This window comes from Rhineura floridana, chromosome 6 (assembly GCF_030035675.1).
Source record: "Rhineura floridana isolate rRhiFlo1 chromosome 6, rRhiFlo1.hap2, whole genome shotgun sequence".
Lineage (NCBI taxonomy): Eukaryota > Metazoa > Chordata > Lepidosauria > Squamata > Rhineuridae > Rhineura > Rhineura floridana.
In genome coordinates this window covers 140,082,797-140,105,673 of record NC_084485.1, presented here as the reverse complement: position 1 = coordinate 140,105,673, position 22,877 = coordinate 140,082,797, and the positions used below count along the sequence as shown (strand labels likewise).

At 43.2% G+C, this 22,877-nt stretch overlaps 1 protein-coding gene across 4 annotated transcripts in view; it reads right to left on the bottom strand.

Annotated features, from left to right (window-relative positions):
- Nucleotides 1-15,750: 15,750 nt before the first annotated feature.
- KCNT2 (potassium sodium-activated channel subfamily T member 2) overlaps nt 15,751-22,877 on the bottom strand; it is a 341,069-nt gene continuing 333,942 nt past the window's right edge. For all 4 annotated transcript variants that reach the window (XM_061633982.1, XM_061633985.1, XM_061633981.1 and 1 more), the window contains 2 exons: nt 22,173-22,257; nt 15,751-18,831 (listed from right to left, as the gene is read on the bottom strand). In XM_061633982.1, the coding sequence (XP_061489966.1) occupies nt 18,720-18,831; nt 22,173-22,257 (197 nt within the window). In that variant the 3' untranslated portion in view covers nt 15,751-18,719. The remainder of the gene's footprint in view (nt 18,832-22,172; nt 22,258-22,877) is intronic.

Below are 22,877 nucleotides of genomic sequence, written 5' to 3'. Positions count from 1 at the left end.
GGTGCCGCCACACTAAAGGTCCATTTCCTATGTTGTGCAGAACAGACCTCATGATAAGATGGTATCTATGTTCACCACCCAGAAAGCTATTGCTAGTCGGGCGGTATATAAGTTTTAAAAATAAATAAATAATATAATAAATAAAAATCTGCAGGAGCCCCTCACCTGCAGAGCGCAGTGATCGACTGGAAAATAAGGGGTAAGACGGTCTTTCAGGTATGGGATTGCACTTAGAGAATCATTGCTGTTTTTGTTTTTCTATTTGCATTTCATTTACCTCTGACTTCACTCACTTACATCCATAAAAGCAATAACAGTGGTTCTATGTGCTCAGCTCAACCCCCTTAAACCCACTGATGATGCACCTTGTCGTTTGCATGATGGTTTGTTTCTTGCCCAACAGTGGTAAAAGAGAATTTACATACTGGGAAGTGCAGCTTCAGTTGCTGCTGTTCCCAATCTACTGCCTGTGAAAAGTAGACCAAACCATGTGTATTTTCTCTCTGTCAATTATTACTCCCTGGAATTGGGTTGGCTGTCAAAGTGAGTTTATAGCAGCCCACAGGATAGGCAGGAATGGGTAGAGAATCTTCTTAACTCTTACTCATTTCCCAAACCTCTCCCTGCAGTGAAGGATCAAGTCTGTAAAGCGGTTTGGATCATCCACATTTACTCCTGAGTGCTCCCCTCTAACATCTCCACAACACTAGGCTCCCTTCTTCCTACACTGGCCTTCTGATGACTGGCCTGGCCTGAGGGCACTTAAGCCCTTATTGCCAGAAGCAAGTAGGCTAGATTAAATGTTCCTTACCCAAGCTCCCTAAACAGGTGAGAAGGAATCTGGATCTGGGAACACACTCATTTAGCTAAGATTTCTATCTTAATTTCCAATCGGAGACATTTTTTTGTTTGAGTGGTATGCTCCAAGCAACTGTGGTCAATGCTTAATGTATCATGCTTAATGACATCACTAGGGCCTCACCCCATGACATCAGTAGGGCCCACCCCTGAAATCTCAGGGTTTGGGATGCTTCTGACCTGGCAACCCTAGCAACTATGCTTTTCATTATCATTATAGATTAGGAAATATTGAATAATGGATTGGAGGAAGTTAGGAAGACTAAATGAATTATAGTATAGGTTTCATTTGTTATCATTTATCAATATTTATTTATTTATTTATTTATTATTTTATTTATTAAATTTATTACTCGCCCATCTGGCTGGCTGTCCAGCCACTCTGGGTGATGTACAAAATAAAAACATACAAATACATTAAAACATTAAAAATCTCAACAATAATAATAAAAGCCTGCCTGAAGAGCCAGGTCTTCAAGGCCCGGCGGAAGCTCATCATAGAGGGGGCATGGTGGAGATCATTTGGGAACGAATTCCACAAAGTGGGGGCCACAATTGAAAAAATCCTCTCAGTTCTCACCAGTCTAGTTGTTTTAACTGGTGGGATAGAGAGAAGGCCTTTTGAGGCTGATCGTGTTGAGCGGCATCCCTGATGATGTTGGAGGAGCTCCTTCAGATAGACTGGGCTGAAACTGTATAGGGTTTTAAAGGTCAGAACCAACACCTTGAATTGGACCCGGAAACAACCGGTAACCAGTGCAACTCCTTCAGCACTGGAGTGATGTGATCTCACCAGGGGCTGCTTTTAATCAGGCGAGCTGCCACATTCTGTACCAGTTGCAGCTTCTGGACCATTTTCAAGGGTAACCCCACTTAGAGTGCATTACAGTAGTCTAGGCGAGAGGAGACCAGGGCATGTACCACAGATAGGAGCAGATGGTTGGGAAGGTAGGGGCACAGCCTCTGTATCAGATGGAGTTGATACAGTGCCGCCCGGCTCACAGCTGAGACCTGAGCCTCCATGGATAGCTGGGAGTCAAGAATGACCCCCAGGCTGCAGACCTGGTCTTTCAGGGGCAATTGTACCCCATTGAGCACCAGGTCAACATCCCCCAACCTTCCCTTGTCTCCCACAAACAGTACCTCAGTTTTGTCAGGGTTCAGCTTCAGCTTATTCCTTCCCATCCAGCCGCTCACTGACTCCAGGCACTTGGATAGGGTTTCTACAGCCAACCTCGGTGAAGATTTGAATGAGAGATAGAGCTGAGTGTCATCAGCATATTGGTGACACTGCAGCCCAAATCTCCTGATGATAGCCCCCAGCGGCTTTATATAGATGTTGAACAGCATCGGGGAGAGGATGGAGCCCTGTGGCACCCCACAAGTGAGAGGCCAAGGATCCGAAACCTCATCCCCCAATGCCACTCTCTGGTACCTACCAGAGAGGAAGGAACGGAACCACTGCAACACAGTGCCCCCTATGCCTAACCTCTTCAGGCGGTCCAGAAGGATACCGTGGTCAACGGTATCAAAAGCCGCTGAGAGATCCAGGAGGACAAGGAAGGTGCATTCGCCCCATCCAACACCCTCCTCATATCATCCACCAAGGCGACCAAGGCCATTTCAGTCCCATGTCCAGGCCTGAAGCCTGATTGAAATGGATCCAGATAATCCACTTCCTCCAAATGCACTTGCAACTGCTTCACCACCACCCGTTCAACCGTCTTGCCCAGGAATGGCAGATTTGAGACTTGCCGAACGTTGTTCAGATCTTAATAAGAATTATTAAAACGTTCTCTGTAATATTAGCTCATTTCATCATCAATCATTAATTGGCTCATAGTTCTATTTTCCAAACCTTGTTTTTTGTTATGATTTCTAGAACACCACTAAATTCATGCGCATATGTTGTTTTGCTGTAACATTACATTTTGCTGCCTCTCATTTGATATTGTCTGTCATTTTATGCTCTGTGACACCATTGTACTTTCATAAACTGGAGTATTCATTTCAGTTATATTTTTTGAGTTTGTGTCTTTGAGTTATGTGGTTTCCTTCCTGTTCCACCAGGTTGCTGCTGAGCAGATAGAACCAGGGTGAATAATCCAGTGAAGGTTGATGCATAGGCCAGAATGGCATGAGCCCTGATTGGAACTACTAATTGGCATCTGGCAGCTGATTTACACCATACATGAAACAGCCGCTATCAGTTGCTTCAGATGTTTTGTAAAGAAATATATATTTTACCTAGACTTTTCCTGACCCATAAGATCAGATCCTGTTTTTATTTGTTAGAATTCCCTGAATGTCCTGTTTTTACATGCTTTTATACCACTGTTTTACTGGTTTTATGTCGTATATTTGTTTTAATGTTTTAAGCATGTACTCATGTACACATTGATATGTGCCTGATTATTCTTCCAGAGAAATGATGCCCCGCTCACCGTGCAGCTGACAAGTGGGGCATGGTTTTCCTTGGTGGGGGTAGTTTGAGGAGGCAGGCGGTCATGAGCCTGGAGGAGTGGCGGCGGCTGGAGCGGGTCTTTTATTAAGGGCTTGCTGGGCCGAATGCTGTGGAAACCCCCTCCCCCTTGGCTGGGGGGGTGTAGGCACTCAGTGTCCTCCAGCAGCGCCGCCTTAGGGCTATTGCTAGCCAGTTAAACAAGATCACACACACATTTAATATTGTATAAGAGCAGCGATATAATATAAAGTAATTGGAATAAATCAGTAATTAAAATAAGAGCAAAAGAGCTGCAGGGTTTTGAATAAAAGGATCGGACCTTGAAGACAGTGACTTACTACAGTTAGCAGCTTACAATACTGGTATTTGTGCTGGCGTTTCTGCAGTTAGTGGCTTATAATAATTATTATTATTATTATAATTGGTCTCATAATTCTTATTATAGGCCAGGGAGGATTTAAGTAGTCATGCCAACCAAGCAAGGAAAAGAGGTGTGTGTGAAAGGTCCCCTCATAAAATGCAGGCCTTTGGGCAATTTTAAACCACCACCACCCCATACGCATGGGATAGGTTTTGATAGTGGTTGAGGTGTTTGGACTGCGATCCGGGAGATTGGGGTTGAAATCTCCCCAACAGCCATGGGCTGCAGGCTCAGAACTAATTACAGGAGAGGAGGCTGCACAAGCCTTTCGAGTCTCAACAGGCCCTATTTACCCCCCTTTGGTTGCCAAGGCTGGGTGTGAGTTCAGCCTAGGTAGTGAAGGATGTGGGTGAGGCCTTGGCAGCCTCTCTTGGCCATTGTGAAGGGTTCTTTGGTTAGGCTTGCGGCCTTTGCTTGACTCGGGCCTATATTAGGTTCAAGGTACTTTATTCTATTGATTTTATTACATCGTGGTTGCTTGGGGGGTGGGTGGAGCTCTTTGGTTAGGCTTCTGACTTCCTGCTAGGCCCAGGAATATAGTAGGTTGAGGTAGTTAATTCTATTATTATATTACATGTGGCCTTTGAGGGGCCAGGTGAGCCTTTGGGCCTTTCATATTTGGATACTAATGGTGTGCACAGATGACAGGGTTTGCTGGGAAATGTCTAAATCACAACCACTATTAGGTGACAGTGATCCTTTTCCAAGTGTCAGTTACACATTCCTTGTTAACTCTGAGACAGAAGTTGCATTTATTTGAATTTGGTCTCATATCAAAAACAAGGCATATGGCATTTGTTATATTTACAGAAGGACATGCAAACTTCTGCAGGGAATTGCAGGTCTTGCAGATGATAGTGTGGCTGAATGGGTGGATAGCAATAAAGAGGAAAGACAGACCACTTATCAGGATCTTATCCTCATTTCCAAGATCTTGGACTTTACTGAAACAAGGGCTGCCTTGATGCAAGCTTAGACTCTGTTTTTGACACAGAGGCTGCATTTTAAGATCCAGGCAGACTCTTCACCCTTTCCTGATGACTTTACCACAATAACAAAACCTTTCTTTGTTGGGATTTTTGATAACAATTACCTGAAGTCTCTGCTTTAAGGGAACTGGGTTAGCTGCAATGAACTAGTAGTTGGTAAAGTGTACTTACTCATAAATGATTTCCTTCCCTTTTGCAGAAGGATATATGCAACAGTGAGATAGGAGGCAAGAGCCCTTCAAAGGGGTAAGTAGAAGCCCCCAGCATAAGCTGCTCAAGGACATGTGTCCCTTCCCGGTTAGACTCAAGGTACTACGAACTTTGCTTGCTGGCTACCTGGTTTAAGGGAAGGTTTGTCTGTTATGGTGTTTTCCTTTCGGTTTCCTAGTCCCATACTCCAACTCCCGACTGGCCTTCGTGGCCTCCAACTCCAGGCTGGCCTTCATGGCCTACAATCTTTGATCTGTTTTCGTTATGGCAGTAATTTGCCAGGGACAGAGTGTAAAGATGCAAATTACACCTGATTCACCACCAGTCTTATTGAAGGGGTTTGGCTGTAAGTGGTTCATACCTGATAGTCTAGGTACCATGTGCTACACTTCATTTAACATGGTGCGTGCATGTGGCAGAGGTGCCTTATGCATTTATGCGGCAGAACATTGCCTATGGACTGCTATATTTCTTACATGGAGTGCTTCAGATTCTTCTGGGAGGGAGCAATCAGGAGACATGTGGGCCCAGAAGTGGTGGGGCACTATCTGTGTGATTGGCTGTTCAGGGGTATGGCAGATTTTGGGATGCATGTTAGCACCTGAGGTCACAGCTTATAGTATGGCTATGTACCTGGGGATTCCCTTGACAGATGGGAGTAGGGATGAACTACCCCAGTCGGAGATGGCCATAAGCCTATCCATTGCCCTAGTGTGATCACCAGCTCTCGGAATGCTGAAAGGGCTGTAGGGGCTGTGCAAACATGGCCTATTCTTGTGAACTGCGCGCTGGACTTCCCGTAGATTCCATTGCCCCCAGCACGCTTGCCAGCTACCACAGAGCAGGTAGGGCAATTCAGGAATTCTGGGCCGGCAAGGGCTATGTGCCAGAATGGCCTTTTCCGTTGTGTCACCCGCTGAAATTCCCAGTGGATGGCAGGAGTAGGGGCCTGTTAGTCCAAGCACTTCAAGGTAAGCTGGTGGGACTTTCCTTCATAGCTAGGCTGGTGGTTTTTTCCCTATTCCCGTCACCCTTTCTCACTGGACATTTTATTGGGTATGGTGAGCCAGTGGGAATACAGTATGCTCCTCCGGCTATGAAGCCAGACTTTCCAGGCAGTAGCCCTTATGCTGGGCTTTTTTGGAGCTTTTAGGATAGGTAAGGTGATGGCTGGATCCAAGTGAGACCTGTCTCGACGTGCCCTCCAGCTATCAGATGTCTCCGTGGATGGGGGCGTTGTGCCCATATACAATTGTGAAGGTCTCAGACGGACCAGAGATGTATGGGGCAGACCGTACATTGGCCAGGGGGATCTGGAGAAGGATATTTATTCCCCAATGCAAGCGAGGACCCCCTCACAAAATACCAGTTTTGGGTGCTCACAAAGCGGGCTTTTACAGCTGCTTCTACGGCAGCAGGTCTTGGGTTTTCCCAGGCAAAGGTGCAGGCTGTTGGATGCTCGTCCTCAGGTTTATAAGGGCTATATTCACCCCTTTTAGAGGTCCTGGGAATTCAGAAGCCTAACAAGTTATAATTATTTTGACAGGCTGCTGGACGGGGACGGAGCAGACACGCATCCTAATAGGCAGCCTCAGCATAGTCTTCTGGGCAGCCAGGAGGGCCTTGAAATCAAGCATGGGCTCACAGTTGGGCCTCAGTCAATGGGCTGCAATACAGTGGCGTGGCCGGAGAGGAATGCGTTTGGATAGACTCCTACCCACTTTATTCCAGCATAATTCAGTACAGACGGTTTCACAAGTGGTGGTCCTTCCCCCGGGTGGCAATGACCTCAGTTGCTTGAGGCAAGACCCACAGATCGCTGGCAGGTGACGACATGCAGTTTGAGAGGCTATGACAGCCTCTGTTATTTAAGGGCAAGACCCTCAGTTGGCAGACATGGGACAACATGCAGCTTGAGAGGCTACGACGGCCTCAGTTATGTAAGGGCAAGGCCCTCAGTTGGCTGGCATGTGTAACATGCAGCGGAGAGGCTGCAACGGCCTCAGTTACTTAAAGCCAAGTCCCTCCGTCGGCAAGCATGTGTGACATGCAACGGAGAGGCTACGACGGCCTCAGTTACTTAAAGCCAAGTCCCTCAGTTGGCAAGCATGTGTGACATGCAGCGGAGAGGCTGCGACGGCCTCAGTTACTTAAAGCCAAGTCCCTCAGTTGGCAAGCATGTGTGACATGCAGCGGAGAGGCTGCGACGGCCTCAGTTACTTAAAGCCAAGTCCCTCAGTTGGCAAGCATGTGTGACATGCAATGGAGAGGCTACGATGGCCTCAGTTACTTAAAGCCAAGTCCCTCAGTTGGCAAGCACGTGTGACATGCAGCGGAAAGGCTACAACGGCCTCAGTTACTCAGGGCAAGGCCCTCAGTTGCTGAGCATGTGTGACATGCAGCGGAGAGGCTACGATGGCCTCAGTTACTTATGGGCATGCTCCCACGCAGGGTTTGGCGAACGAAGGCTAACTGGCAGATTTGGTTGGCTCTTCTTGGGCATGGGGGATTAGTCATTCCGCATCCCCATTCAGCATTAGAAGGGTGAACGATACAGGGCCGATGGCATTCACCTGTCAGATGCAGGTAACGACATATTTGGGAGACCTGCAGAGGTGTCTGTGAGAGGTGCTTCTCGGCAGTGGGATAAAGTGGGACTAAATAGAGATTTGTCCCCCTTTTGTGGCGGGAAGGTGCGGGAAGGGAAATAGGTAAGGACAGCTAGGTGGCCCCCTTAGGCACCTTTGGAGGTGATTGGCGGTTCCGGAGGCCTGTCTGTCAGGGCTTTATGGCTCGAGGGCAGGATATGGGCTGCTTCTGGGGCCAACTTATCCTCATCTACCCAGGGGTTATACGGCCCGGGTGGGGATGACGTGGGAAGGCCCCCCTACTCACCTACAAGGTGTGGCCGGGGTAAAGGGTAAGCAGATGGGCTTGCCCTTGCCCCAGCAGGGGCTGGTCGCCCAAGAGCTGTGTGGCAAGCTACTTGCTTATAGACAGTTCCCGCACCTAGGTTTCCCTCTGCAGGTCACTTTAAATTGGGTTTTGTTTGCTGTAATTTAATAAAGTGGCCCTTGTTCAACCCAAGCTGATGTCTCTGTGTCTTATTTCGCCCCTCGACTGCAAACCTTTGTTCACCATAGGGGCAAATTAATAAGAGTTTCCACACAACACACCTAACATTAGGGAAGCTTAAGGAATTTGCTCTTCAAAAATTGCAATATGAATTGGCTCGATCTGCACTTCCCAAGTAATGTATGGATGAGAACTTGAGCTTTCCACCAGTGTTTGCACTTGCCAAATGTTCTGACGCACTTCATAGCTCAAATAAAGTATTGAAATACTCTTAATATGAATATTTTGGGAGAAAAATAGGAATAGCTATTTTGAGAGTAAATATATTTAAAATGTGTACTTACACTGTCCATTTTCTTCCAGGTTTTTTTTTTACATGTGTAAATTAATATGGAAATGAGAGAGGATGAACTTATGGGGGAACACATGTTGAAGTGACGCAGACACAGAAACAAACTTATTCACATATCCGTATCAAAAACTGGACATCTATGCATATGCCAATAGCTCCCACATGTTTGTCAATCTGGTATTCTGAACCTTGACTGGCTTGAGCCCATGCTGTGACAGCCAGGGAAATAAAGAGTGTGAGATGCATATGAGATGAATCAAGAAACACACACAAAAGAACCCTAGTGTTGGATTCAAATGGGATGCTGCAAATTTGGAACATTAAACAGAACTTCAGATAGTTCATTTGGATATATCTTTGTGTTGTAATTGCTAGGAATTTCAGAGGCTGTAATGAGATATTGTTCACTCCAAAAAAAACCCCTCATGTAGATAGAATTCACAAAGAGAATATGGAAAAACTCTAAATGGCAGTCAATTTGCTAATTAGATCAGTTTGTGTGCTATGTTAATGCTGTACAGCAGAGTTATTTTTATGAATATGCTTCTCTTTCAAATAGTTGTTTCAGTAAGAACTTGTGCAATAGGCCCTTGGCTATAAACCCCTGCATGATCTTAATATGCTTATTTAAAAGAGAATTATGGATCAAAGGCATAGACACCATGTATGGTAAGCATGGAATAATACTGATTATCTAAGTCCATACGAGTGACCATTCTGCTACATGTGCACCTGATGTGTAGTAAAAAAACCCAGTGTAGTTTGATCACTTTCCCTATCAGCCTGTGCAAACCTGGTAGCCTCCAGATGTTTTGGACTACAATTCTGATCATACCTAATCACTGGCTATGCTGGGTGTGTGATACCAGGTTGAGGAAGGGTGCTTGATACCATCCTTCCAAGTGGTATAGGGAATTTGTCACAAATCAAATGCTGATCTGACATAAAGTGGTTGCATGTATCCACACACTGGTCATTACCATACATTACATGTACAACATTACACTGAGAACAGCCAACATGGAGTCCTCCAAATGTTATTAGACTACAAGTCCCATCATCTCTGACCATTGGCCATGCGGGCTGGACCTGATGGGAATTGGAGTTGGAGTCTCACAACACCTGGAGGACCATAGGTTCCTCATACCTGTACTAGGCTATTAGTTAATGGGCTTTTGGATGTAGGAGTCCACCATGGTCTGGATGGCACCAGGTCAGCTATATCTGCATTATGCAGAGCACCTCAGATTCTGAGTGCAATGCTGCTTACTCTGAGGGTAAGTTCAAATGAGTTAATTAGAATTTTCTCCCAAGGAAGTGTGTTTAAGATTGCAGGCTGAACCAGGCCTGCAAAACTAGTAATCCACAAAGCTGAATGGAGCCCACTATATTATACTATAGTGTGTCAGTTGCTGGAAAACATTTTTTTTTCTGTAGTCCCAACCAGAAAGCAAAAACAGTGTTTACTGAGCTCTGGGTGGTCAGTCATATATAGCTAATAAGTAGTAGTGTTTAGATTATTGAGTTACCAGCTGTGCAGGCCTGTTTCAAGCTTTGTATTTTTTCTCCCACACAATAAAAAAGAATTGGAAGAGAATCTAAAGGCCTTATGGTTTAAGGATTCTTTGAGAGAAGCCATGACTGTCCAAAGTGAAATAAAGGCCTGGTGTGGATGTGGCCAGAGACAGCTTCAGTTTAAATTTGGGTGGGACGCTACATGTGCCTGCTATAGAATAAAAAGGTGGGGAAAATGCTGAAAAGCAATGATACTGTTTATGTTTTCCATTTGGAAAGGTAAGGGGCTTCCCCTCTGCCCAGTGCTCACCCACCCAATCTCCTCCCCTCCTCCTGCCCTCCCTGCCCTTCGCCTTGGTCAGTGTTCGACTACCACCTGGGAGACCAGGGTTTGAATCCCCACGCAGTCATAAAGCTCACTGAGTTACCTTGGGCCAGTTACTGCCTCTCAGCCTCAGAGGAAGGCAATGGTAAAACCACCACTGAATACCATTTACCATGAAAACCCTATTCATAGAGTTGCCATAAGTTGGGATCAACTTGAAGGCAGTCCATTTCCATTTTCAAACATGATTGCACAGAAATAAATCCCACTGAACTCAAAAAGTATGCAAATGATCAAACCCACCCTCCCTTCTCCCTCCTATCCCCTCCCTCTTGCCCCTTCCCTCTTCCTTCCTTTGCCTCTCCCTCCCAATCCCCATCCACTTCCAATCCTCTTCTTCCCCTTCCCCCTCCCTCCTACCCATGGTCAGTTTTACCTACCAAGCATGATTGCACGGGAGTAAATACGATTGAACTCTATAAGCATGCAAATGATCAAACCTGCCCCCTTCCCTTCCTTTGCCCCCTCCAATCCACTCCTTCCCCATTCCCTCCCCCTCCTCCTCCCCCTGTTCAGTTTTACCTATCCTAACCATGATTGCATAGGAATAAATCCCATTGAACTCAGTAAGCATGAAAACTATCAGATCTGCCTTTCCCCTCCTTCCCCTCTCCTCTCCCTTCCTCCTCCCCTCCCCTCTTCCTTCTTCCTCCTCCTCTGCCCACTCCAGCCGTCCCTCCCCCCCGGTCAGTTTTACCTATCCTAAGCATGATTGCATGGGAGTAAATTCCACTGAACTCAATAAACATACAAATGATCAAACCTGTCCTCCTTCCCTCCCCCTCCTGCCTCCTCCCATCCCCTCCTCTCCTTCCTCCCCTCCCTCCTCCTCCTCCTCCCCATCCCCTGTGGTCAGTTTCACCTATCCTAAGCATGATTGCAAGGGAGTAAATCCCACTGAACTCAGTAAGCATGCAAATGATCAATCCATTCTCAGCAAACTTGGATCCCATTTCTTGCCTTCCAGATTAAAAAGGGGAGAAATTCACTAATAGGCAAAAAACCTTGTGGTTTAATAACGCACCTATAGCCCACAGATATTTCTATCAAACTTTAAAAAGTTTTTATGCCTTTTACATTAAATTTTACCCTTGTAGTCCCCTTTAGTATCACTCCCTATGTATATGTGTGTGTGTGTGTGTATATATATATATATATATATATATATATATATATATATTGTATTTTATGTATTTTAATTTATTTTTAAGTTTTGTGGTTTTATTGTTTACAATTTTATTATGTACATGTTTGATTTTATTTTTGTAAGCTGCTCTGAGTGCCCTATTACATGGTAGAAGGGTGGGATAGAAATATTTTAAATAAATAAATAAGCAGGAAAATTGGGCAGCTATAGTGAATGCACCAGGGGAGCTGGAGACCTGACCTCCTCTCTGAGATATTGTTCAGAGGCCCGTTACCAAATTCTTCCAAGCTATACAGGAAGTGGATTGGACTGTGAAAGACCAACCCAAATGGTGTTTGCATTTTGACAAATTTGTAGGGCAGTCCAATATCTCAGAGAGGAGTTCAGGTCTCCTGCTCCCCTGGTGCATTCACTATAGCTGCACAATTTCCCTGCTTTTTAAAGTTTGATAGAAATATCTGTGGGCTATTGGTACGTTCTTAAACTGCAAGATTTTTTCCTATTAGTGAATATCATTTTAATTTTCCCTGTATTGCTAAAAGAGAAGCCTGCCATCCATTCACATTATTATTATCATCATCATCATCATCATCATCATCATCATCCCAAGCCAGGCACCAAAGCATGGATGAGCAGCAACAAAAATATTTTCACTTTTTCTCTATCTATTGAAGTATGGTCCTGAAGAGGCCCCTCTCATTGATGGCCATGCAACATTTGCAAGTTCAGGTAAGGTTTACAATGCCAACCCTACTCAACCCAGCAGAATCTAAAGCTTAAGTTGTGCTCATTGTATAATCATTCACAGTCATTGGCTTTAAATAATGGTTCCAAGATCAGCTTGAAATAGGCAGGTTTTGTTTATCTACAGTTTGCACATTGTGTGAATAAAGTTTTCCTGCTCATCAATATTTTTATTACTTCTGTATGCCAGCCCTGTAGTCAGGGTGGGGCAAATCAGTGCACTGCCCCCCCCCTGGATTTTTTAAAAAATTCTTTTTAATTTGTGACTTAACAGACAATAACAGTCTCCATCTAAAGAATTACAGCATGTTTTCAGCATAGGAACAATTTATTAGGACCTTTTTTAAAAAAAATAATCAGTGAATAAGGTAGGGTGAGTGCAGAACAAAAGTCCCATCAGGAAGAACTCCCCAAAGTCTGATCACTCAAGAGTTTCCCAGACTGAGGGTGGATTTTTCATGATCAAGATCACCCTATAATTACTTCACTGATCCTGAACAAAACAATCTGTATAGGAACATATCAGCACTTTGTATTATACATTAGAGTTAGATTCCACCCCTCGGACTTTCCTTTGCTCTGCTTTTTAGTTTCATTTTCATGTGTGTTCTGTACCCACCCAACAGTAAAGAAGCATGTTTTTTGCCTGAAGTAATAAATACAAGTTTCTTTATTCTGCAGTAAGTATTATTTTTTAAATGAAGGCTGTCACTGTCTGTAATGTCAGAAATTTAAAAAGACCAGTTTCCAACAAAATCGGGAGGGAGGGCAGCACAGCTCAGCACAGTGCATTTGACCCACTTTGGCTGCAGAGCTGCACCTGACCCTCTACTCAAAATGTGGCTGCACTTCCTACCAAGGAAGGCTGGCTACAGGACTGGTCTCCGTCCTCCCCCCTCACAATTCCTTTTCCTTTTGTTTCACGCTTTTTAGATTGTAACCCTGAGGACAGGGGTTGTCTTGCCATCAATACATGTAAGCTGCTCTGGAAGCATTTTTTGGCTAAACGGCAGGATTGAAATGCTTTAAATAAATAAATGTGCATGCATGAACACATGTGCACCGACATTATGAACCAGGAGAAAACTGCCAGGAACCCACACACACACAGACACCTTTCTTTGGATGTTTATCACAAAAGCTTGGCAAGAGTGAGCCAACTGCAAATCAAGTGGTAGGGTGGGTTCACCCAAGGCTAATTTATACTATGACAAATATTATATTCCTTTTGCAAATTTGGGAGAACTAACCATTTTACAGTATCATTAATATGCAACTAAATATTCTAATTTCTGTAATCATTATGTTCCTCTTTTAAATAATTGAAAGCAACTTCTTTCTCAAAATTGCTGGGATTTAGATTTCTCATGCAATATAGCTGCACAGATGTTAAATGTTGGGCTTTGCATATTCCCCCCCCGCAGTCTTTTTTAAATTAAAGACCTGTTACACATCTTATCCAGAAACCAAAGAGCTACCTTAGGAATGCCCAAAATATTGTCATGCCCAGTAAAGTATATTTGTTAAAACTGATTTTCCGCAGCAATAGATCCTCACTTCTCACTCACCACAAACTGCTTTTGAAAATCCCATTTTTGAAAAGTGATATCATATGTCATTACAGGGGAAGTAAAACATGTCCAAATCATCTTTGGTATACAGAACTACTTGCAGAATTCTGCTTGCATAATGTTACATTTGATGGTGAAAATATTTAATAGTAGTGAGGTGGATCAAAAATATTGCTGCAGGCACACTCCCTGATTATTCAGAATACCCACTCTAGATTTTTGTATTGCCAGACATTTGTTAATGGACAATAGGTTCCTGATTAATGGCTGATAGCTGGGAATGAGATCCATGGTACAGGAATTTGTACCCCTCCCGTTTGGAGAGGTGTGAAGAAAACAGTTCACAGTTTTGATGCGGGTAAAAGAAGGGAAAGCATGGTAGGAGGAAGAGCCCAAGACAGGCCTGTTCCATCTAAGATGTTGCAGCACTGGATCCACTGCTTGTGGATCCTGCTATCCTGGTTTGGTGCCCAAGGTAATATTTTTCCTTTTGGACACTGGAATGAGCTGGTGGTATGCATGAGTGAGGAGAATCAAAATGCATAGCCTATTCCAGGTGGGATGTGATACCTACCCTGGTTCTGCTGGGATGATGACTTTTGCAAACACGTCTACTTAATTACTTAACAAAAACATCTCTATAATAAGCTTCTCTTTAGAAAAGGCAGCCCAAATGTCCACTTATTTATCCTCACTTAGAAAACTGACTATAAAATTCCTTCTACTCATGCAGAGTTGGAGGACTGGCAGGAAATTGAAGAATATGTCCAGTGAAAGCTCTTCCTTTACAATGGCTGGAAATGTAAAGCATGATTAATGGATGAAACAGAAGGTTTGACAATGGCAATAACTGGATCAACAGAGAACAAAATTAAGCTGATGGAATGGAAGAGCATAGGGAACATATCCAATTTTATCAAGACTCCCCCCATTTACTATTCTGTCACACATATTTACATGTAAATCTTAAGATTTTAGGTGAAGTCCTAAAATCTCACTGGGAAATACTAGTGTCTAGAGGCTTGTTTTTGACATTTGCCCCCACCATGGTAACTATTATTGATGGACACTGTTTGGAAATGGAATTTGGACATTTATTGGTAAAAGGTCAGAATTTTCTAACATTATCTTCTAGCGCTATTTAAAATCTCAAAAGTTCATCAAATTGTTAACACTCTAGTCAGAAGAAATATAGAACTAGTTCCCATGAGCCCATTTGGACTTTAGATTCACCCCCCCCCAAAAAAAATAGAATATTGGCATGGCAAATTGCGTTTGAAAGTGAGAGGAATTTCCAATGCAGTTTGTAATAAAGACATTGGGGATCACCTCTTCAAAGAAGAAAAAGATAACTCTGAGCCAGCAGAAGTCTAAGCAGCCTTTTGAGTCTCCCTCTGTTCATGAGGCCATATTCCTTCTGGGGTAATATGTTGGGGACTGAATGCAGCAGATGGTGCCAGCAGCACACAAGTCTGAAGCAAAAAGTGGGTGGGGTAAGAGCTACCACACATTCTCACTTCCCAATTCTTTACAAACAAACATACAGAGAAAGAGAGTCTCTTCTGCCTCTTTGTCTGCTGCACCAGTGGGAGCTTTATCTAAGCCTGATTAGCAGACAAGTAGAGGTAGGGTTAAACTCTCCCTCCCCAGTTGCCATTCCCTGAAAATCCCCAATGGTAATTTGGTTTCGAAAAAAGGTCCCATTCACATGAATTGGCCATATGAGGGCCCGTAAGTTTTGAAGGAGTTTCATCTTGTAGGGAGCTGTAACCCTTCCTTCCCCAGCTGCCAGCCCCTGCAAATCATCCCTATACAGCAACTGGGGGGGGGAGAGGGAAACATCTGAGTACAATTGCTGGGAGGAGACAAGGCTGAAGAAGATAGGCCATGGACCGGGGTCCCCCTCCCCTCATGACATGCTATATGTATAAACATTGAAATGAAGATTCAGTTGACATAGCTACACAGGGGGAATTGTGAAAAAGTTGTTGCCACTGTGACACTATTGGAGGAACGGGGTGCATAGGAAAATGGCTTTTATTCGTTCACATAGTTGACATGTGGAAGAAAGAGAAATAAAGAAACTGTTGGTGCATATGACTGCAACAATAGTTGGTTCCTTACAACAAATATTACAACCATTTAAAATGCTGACATATGCAGTAGTCTACTGTCACATGCATGGATAGTTTTGTTGAGCAGTTTTGGCATCATTTGATTTCCACACACAAACTTATAGCAGCTTTTTAAAATGATACAGAAAAAATAATCAATACATATAATGCTAATGAGGACTTCAGACAGCAGATGACATCATTTCCAACCTACTCCATTGGTCCTGTCCCAGCAGTTCCTTGTGTAGTAATATGTAAGCACTACTGTTACTTTAGTAAAAATTCTATGAACATCCCTAGTTATACTTAGGCATGGGGGGAAATTTGATTCAATTCACATTTAAAGGTGAATTTACTTAATCTGCTCACTCTGACACAATATGAGAACTGAAGCACAGCCCATCTTTTGAAAGTTACACTCCGAATTTTGCAATGCAGTTCTTCAGCCAAGTAATGGGTACAAAAATGCATACTAGGGTAAAGTGTGCATAAAATGCATATATTAGTTAAAACATACAAAATGCATTATATTAGGGGAAATTGCTTTGCAAAAAGATATACAATAGGCAAAATTGCATATAAACATGTGTATTGAGAAATTCACACTAAAACGTGGCTGAATTTTCATGAGGACTTTTTTTTATAAAAAAGGCAAACGTGAAAATGTGGAGAACTAAAGACTGAAACACACACACACACAATATTGAACAAACATGTGAGGGATGTCATGGGGCTGTGTTTGCTGCCCCCCATTCCCTGCCACCCATATAGAAGTGGTTCTACACACATACCAATGTATGTGTACAGAGCTCCACACAAGGAGGGATCCTCACTGGACCAGCATGCTCCCTTGTTCAAAGGAGCTCTATGAACATGCTTGTAAAGCTCCTGACAGGCTCCAACAGCATGGACAGTGGCAGGGCATGTCTCTAGCTGCCACAACCTCACATGTGCTTTCAACAGGTGTGTCTGGCACTGTCTGAATCTCAAGACATTCACTGGTATGACATCGGACCAGACAACACAAAAGCAGCTCCCACACTTCAGTAATAATACATTAATCAGGCCATGGTTGTGGCTAAATCTGTCAAGAACAGCATCATACTTAAGCACCTAATTTTGCCCTGCCTTTAGAGAAGATTAGGGTTGGATGAATCATGAGGTTAAGTACTCTACAGAGCACAACTCCAGCAAAAACGGTTCTCGTTACAGTTTAACTATTGGTTTAGACCGGGGCAGACAACTGAAAATCTATGGGTTTTTTCCCCTCCCTTTTACTTATTTTCTTAAGACTGGCCCATGGGCAAATATTGCTCTATACAGTGGCAGCATGGTGTTAAGTGGGCTGGCAGAAAAGTTTTTGCAGGCAGATTACAAACCTCTGGACCTTAAGCTACATGTTACATGAACATACCAAAGGCTACGTTGCCAGCCATACATTTTGCTTTTTTTTAAAAATGCAATATCCTGTACTTCAGCAGTGCTATAGTAGTAGATACTCTCAAGTGTATTATGTTTCCCCCTTTGTGATGGACAGTTCACAAACACCAAACACCGCAATCCAGTTACCAAAATGGCTCAATTTTCTGACTGGATATTATAAATTTTTCTTAATTCCTACCTTTTGGTACACCGACTGCAAACAGGACTGTGCTTACCAGATTGCTGGCTTCCAAACTTGGGGAACAACACTAAACTGGTTCCCTCTCCACTCTCCTCTAGACTACAAATCTCTACTACAGAAATCAATTTACTATGCTTCTGTTGTGATGCTACATTTGCTCTGAGCCTTTCAATATGGAAGGAAACAAATATAAACAAATGTTTTCAAATAGAGATTTAAATTTGTTGAAAAAAACTATAGGGGATATATGAAATACAATGAACTAAAGGATTCAATGAAAATACACATCGGATTACTATTGTTCAAAGTTGACATTTGTTGTTTCACCAAGCAGCAAATTTGTTGAACTTTCACTTTGAATTCCAGCTTTAAGATATTAGGAATGGGACTTGCCAGGACCTTCCCTTCATTATCTACTTAACTGTTACAACCAACAGTGTAGTGGCAAATTAAGAAGTTCAAGGTTCCTTTGTGAGTCACAACATGCCCCCTCACAGCCATGCCCCACTTTCTCTCATCTCCCTTGAAGATGTTGTCTCTGAGTCCACACTCCCCTACAACAGAAGTCCCTAGGAGCCAATCAGCATGAAAGGGGAGGCTGTGTGTTAGCTACTGAGAAGAGACTTCTCAGTAGCTGACTAATCTCCTTTCACTCTGATTGGCTTCAATTGGCACAAAAGGACAAGGAATCTTTTCAGTAGCTGACATGTTTGTTTCATGCTGATTGGCTTATGCATAGGCACCTGGCTGGGACTGTTCCCAAAAAATTAAGGGGTCTGCAACCCCATCTTCATGACCCCGGACGACTACATCCATGGCAACAACCAGAGGTTTATAGTTCTAGGACAGAGAAATCACAATGACTGCTATGTATTATGCTTAACAATTACTCATTTCCCCACAGTGGCTGGCTGAAGTCAGGATAGGAAAAGAATACCTTAATTTCTAGCATGTCCTTGAAAAAAAATCCATTTAGTTTCCATATTAAAATCTTCCTTTCACTGAGAAACACCATGGGCATACTTGTTTGATTTTACTCTGTCTTTCATTATTTTTATTTCCAGTACCAGATTAATTGTTTAGAAGCCTTATTTGACTTTTCAGAATCATTCCTATGATTTCAGTGAAGCGGTTGCTCACTTAACATTAGTTGAGCATTATGCCTGGCCATCAATTCTCTTATTTTCACTAAATTTCAAAACAGCTATTTGTATAAAAATGTCTTTTCATCAATGAATCTGTGTGATGCATCAAAGCTGTGTTTCTTCCCTGGTGTCTTGCCCAATGGCATTGCAGAAGCTGTTTTTCCGGCTGGATGCACTGTTTGGAACATATGACAATGGATCTGGGCGGATCAAGTATCTAAAAAAATATACACAACAGGTATCAGATTTAACAAGAAACCCCCACACTTCCATTCACAACAATTTCCTATTGTAACTAGTCAGAGCACTGATATGTATATAAGCATGCATTTACGGTAAAATGATCATCACTCTGGACTAGCCAGCTATCATCTATGATGGAAGCACACATCTACATTAAACACATACATAAACATTAAAAGCAATTTCAAAATAAATTGAAGCAAAATCAATTAAACAGAAGTCAGAAATCCAACAAATCACAACAGAAATCCTTATTAAACAAGGTCTTCATCAACCTTTAGAAGGCTTCCAACAAGCTTTTTTTGAAGTAGAGAAGATCAAATGTCTCCCACTCCATTATTGTTCCTTAGCTTGGCCTCACTTCCCACTTTGCCTCCCTTCCACTCTAGCTTGGTGAATTTAATTAAGCAATTTTTGGGATCCCAGTTGGGCTTGGTGAATTTCTTAATTAATTGGAGGGCTGATACATGCAAAGTTTGCTGCAGTTTTCATTTCACATTCCCCCCTTTCCTTCAGTAGAGATTAACAATGTGCAAGAGCATATGCACATTGATTAAAATACTGTGCAAAAAGGAAACTGATATGATGGTATGATTCCATTAAGATAGGCTGCTGTGCAGTGTTTTGACCAATATGCACAAGTGCTCATGCACATTTGTAAGCTATAAATAAAAAAGTCATAAGCTGAAAAGTGTGGCACTGTAGATGTGAAACGGCCTTGAGAAAGTCTGACAATCAAACAGTTTGGAGTACCAAAATCCCAAGAGACATTTGAATAAGGAGAATTTTTGTAAGTATTTCTGGAGGAAATGACTGTATGAATCATCCATAGAATTGTGAAAGCCTGGGGGGGAAAAAGATTGTTTGGGAAAAGTTTTTTTTCTTGTGTTTTCCATTATTTCAGGAAAAAAAAGAGGAAAAATTAGGGCAGAAATGGGAGGAAACTTTTTTTTTCCTTGAAATTTTCCATTCCCCCCCCCCCGGTCTTCACATCTGTAATCATCCACACATACAGCCATGCCACTATTAGATTGTGAGCATGGTAGGAAAAAGTGAATGAGCACACTTCCTCACCATGCTAACACAGGGACAGTTTAAGCTGAGTAAATCAGCCAGGCCTAGGATTTGTCTATACAGAGGACCAGGGGAAACAGAGATTCAGGGTGGGCTAACACTGTTTGTATTCTTTTTCTTTTAAGGGAAAATCATTTACAGGGAAAAAAGAGAAAGAAACAAAAAAGCAACCAAGAGTGAAAATAAATGACAGGTAGCCAAAATGTCCTCCATCAATTTTGCCATCCTGTTTGCAGAATGTAGAGTTGAAGAGGCATTTTGAGTGGGTGTGGGCAAAGCGTTTGCCCCACTTATTGCTGACATTGATTATGCTGGAAAAGATTGCCAAGAAAAATATCTTAATACATCAAAGGAAAGTGTGGAGAGGGAGATGTTACAGGGCCACATGGACAAGTCCTGTCTGCATGCACCGTCACCACACTCCTCAATGTCCACATGTCCAAAGTGTGTGCGAAGGAATTCTAGTTGTGAATTAATTTATGTGTATACAGCTCCTCCACATGAGAAACCCTACTTAAGCAGGGGTTCAGTACATGGGTAGAAATCCCTCTGACATAGTTTGAAAGTGCCGGTACCTGTGGAATGTAGTGGTGGTTGTGGCAACAGGGTTCAGGGCATGTCTCCACAGCCCTCTCCACATCTTCTAACACAGTGGTTCCCAACCTTTATGAGTACGGGACCCCCTTTGTAACCTCAAAAAAATTCATGACCCCCCCCACTAATTGCAATTTTAGTCTCTGTTAATTGAAAAAATGGTGTGTGGCAAAATCACATCTCCAAATAAACCTTTCCATAAAAAGCTCCCTGCAGACAGGGAGGTGTTGCTTTTTTTTTTCTTAATGCAAAGGTCCAATCAAATTGGCATCCTCCTTTCCACCCACACACATAATTTGAAGTTGTACAGTCCTGTCTCCCAACACCAGCAGAGGACAGTGTTGAGCTCCTGAATTTTTTTGTTTTTTAAAATATCAATAAGCAGCAGTGTGGTGGTCATGGGGATGCTAGATTGTGCACTGCAGACAACAGGGTGTATGGATTAAGCTGGGCAGTTAGTGCTTTTAAGCCTTGGGATGATCTGATGTACTGATGACTTAGTGTGCACTTGGGGAATGAGAGCGGACCAGAGGATAGATCAACGCATGCATGCACGCACACACAAACACACCTGCCACTCCTGCAAGCATCTGCAGGCGTGCATCCATTCAGGCACATGGAAACCCTCAACTGCCACAGCATCTTGGAGACAGAGGCTGGGAGGGAAGATTGTAGGTAGAAGAAAGGGGGGGCGCTGACATACACACTTAGCCTCAGAGATGGGGGCGAGCAAGTCTTGGGCTTTCTTACTGCTCCTGGCCTCCATCTGGGCCAAAGACAAGACCTGGGTGACCTCACAAATAAGAATAATGTTTTAAAGGAGGTGGCAATGAAGCAGGAGCCAAGAAAGGCAGGCATGTGGGTTTCCAGGAAAAAAAGGGGAAACCACCTTGCTTTGTTTTGCTTCACGAAAAGCCCTCTCCTCTTGTTTTGAGCAAGTGTATCAGCAGCAATGGCAGTGCGAGGAGATGGGAGTCAGCAATAGTAATCCCCTCTTCTTCCTAGTAGCTCCACCCTCAGCCTCCTTTGGAGTCTGCCCTCGGTGTGCCTGAAAGATGCTCTGCTACGTCAGCAAAATGCCTCCCTCTTGTTTGGAGCAAGGGGGAGGTGTCATCTCCAGGGGCAGTTGGGAGCAGACAACGTTCAGGGAGTGAAGGTGTTTCTTTTTTAAAAAATTAATAAATAATTAATTTATTTACTGTCTGCAACCCCCCTCCCCCGACTTGCGGCCCACTTGGGGGTTATGGCCTCCGGGTTGGGAACCATTGTTCTAACACATCAAGGGGGTTGTGTTAACCCCCCCCCCGACTTAGCACTGCTTTCTCCCTTCACACCAAATTGGCTTCATTGCAATTCTATGTAGCCAATGAGATGCTCTCATTGTATGAGTAAAAAAACCTGGAAGAAAAATGACATCCAGCAGTGGTTGCTATTACTGCAACTATCAGGATTATGTAAACTGGCAGCAGCTGCAAAAGGTCAGGGTTTTTTTAAAGCTCTTCACTCTCCTAAATCCTCCCATTTCAAGCTGAAAAAGTAAAGGAGGAGGAGAAGGAGGAGAGGGAGAAAAAATATTTTTGATCTCTGCCTTATGAAAGTGAAAACTAGAAGCTTCGTGAATTCTTATCTTTTATGGACTTAACTTACACAACATCATTCAGTTCAAGTCGTGTGTCTGGAGAAGGATTGATCAGAATGTAAGAAAGGGTGTTTTGATGATCATTCATTTCATCTATAGGAGAGAGAGAGAAATAAATAAATAAATAAACAAATAAAGGATGTATGGTTTCAACTTTAAATGACTCACACATAAGAAGGCCACACTTAGACCTAAGATGGGTCAAACCAGAAGCACCAAAACTACACTTTTATTTAAAAGAGCAGGAAAAAATGAGGGGAGGGGGAGAGAGAAAGTGAAGGAGAAAGATAAACATATTACAAACAATGGAAGTGTGTCCCATGTTGTGTGGCAGTGAGGACCAAAAGGTAGGCCCTGGTCTGAAAAGGTTGAATAGTATTCTATTAGATTATTTACAGGTGAATTGAAAGAATTATAATTTGTGGGGGTACACACATTATACTGCCCATCTGGGCAAGAGATGATAATTACAGATCACAACCAGGTGTGGGTTGAAACAAGCCACAGCTTTGTTGATTACAGAGGTAAGTGGGGTTGGCAACAATGGCAGGATCAACATCCCCTCAAACAGCCTGATGGTTGTTGAACACGTACCTCAGAACTATTGAGGATGCACACTTGAAAGATGGCCAGTGTAAAATGGATCCTGCATGGTGCGTGCCAGGCATCTGGCAATGGGAGCTACGTGGCATCAGATCCACACACTCACCTGG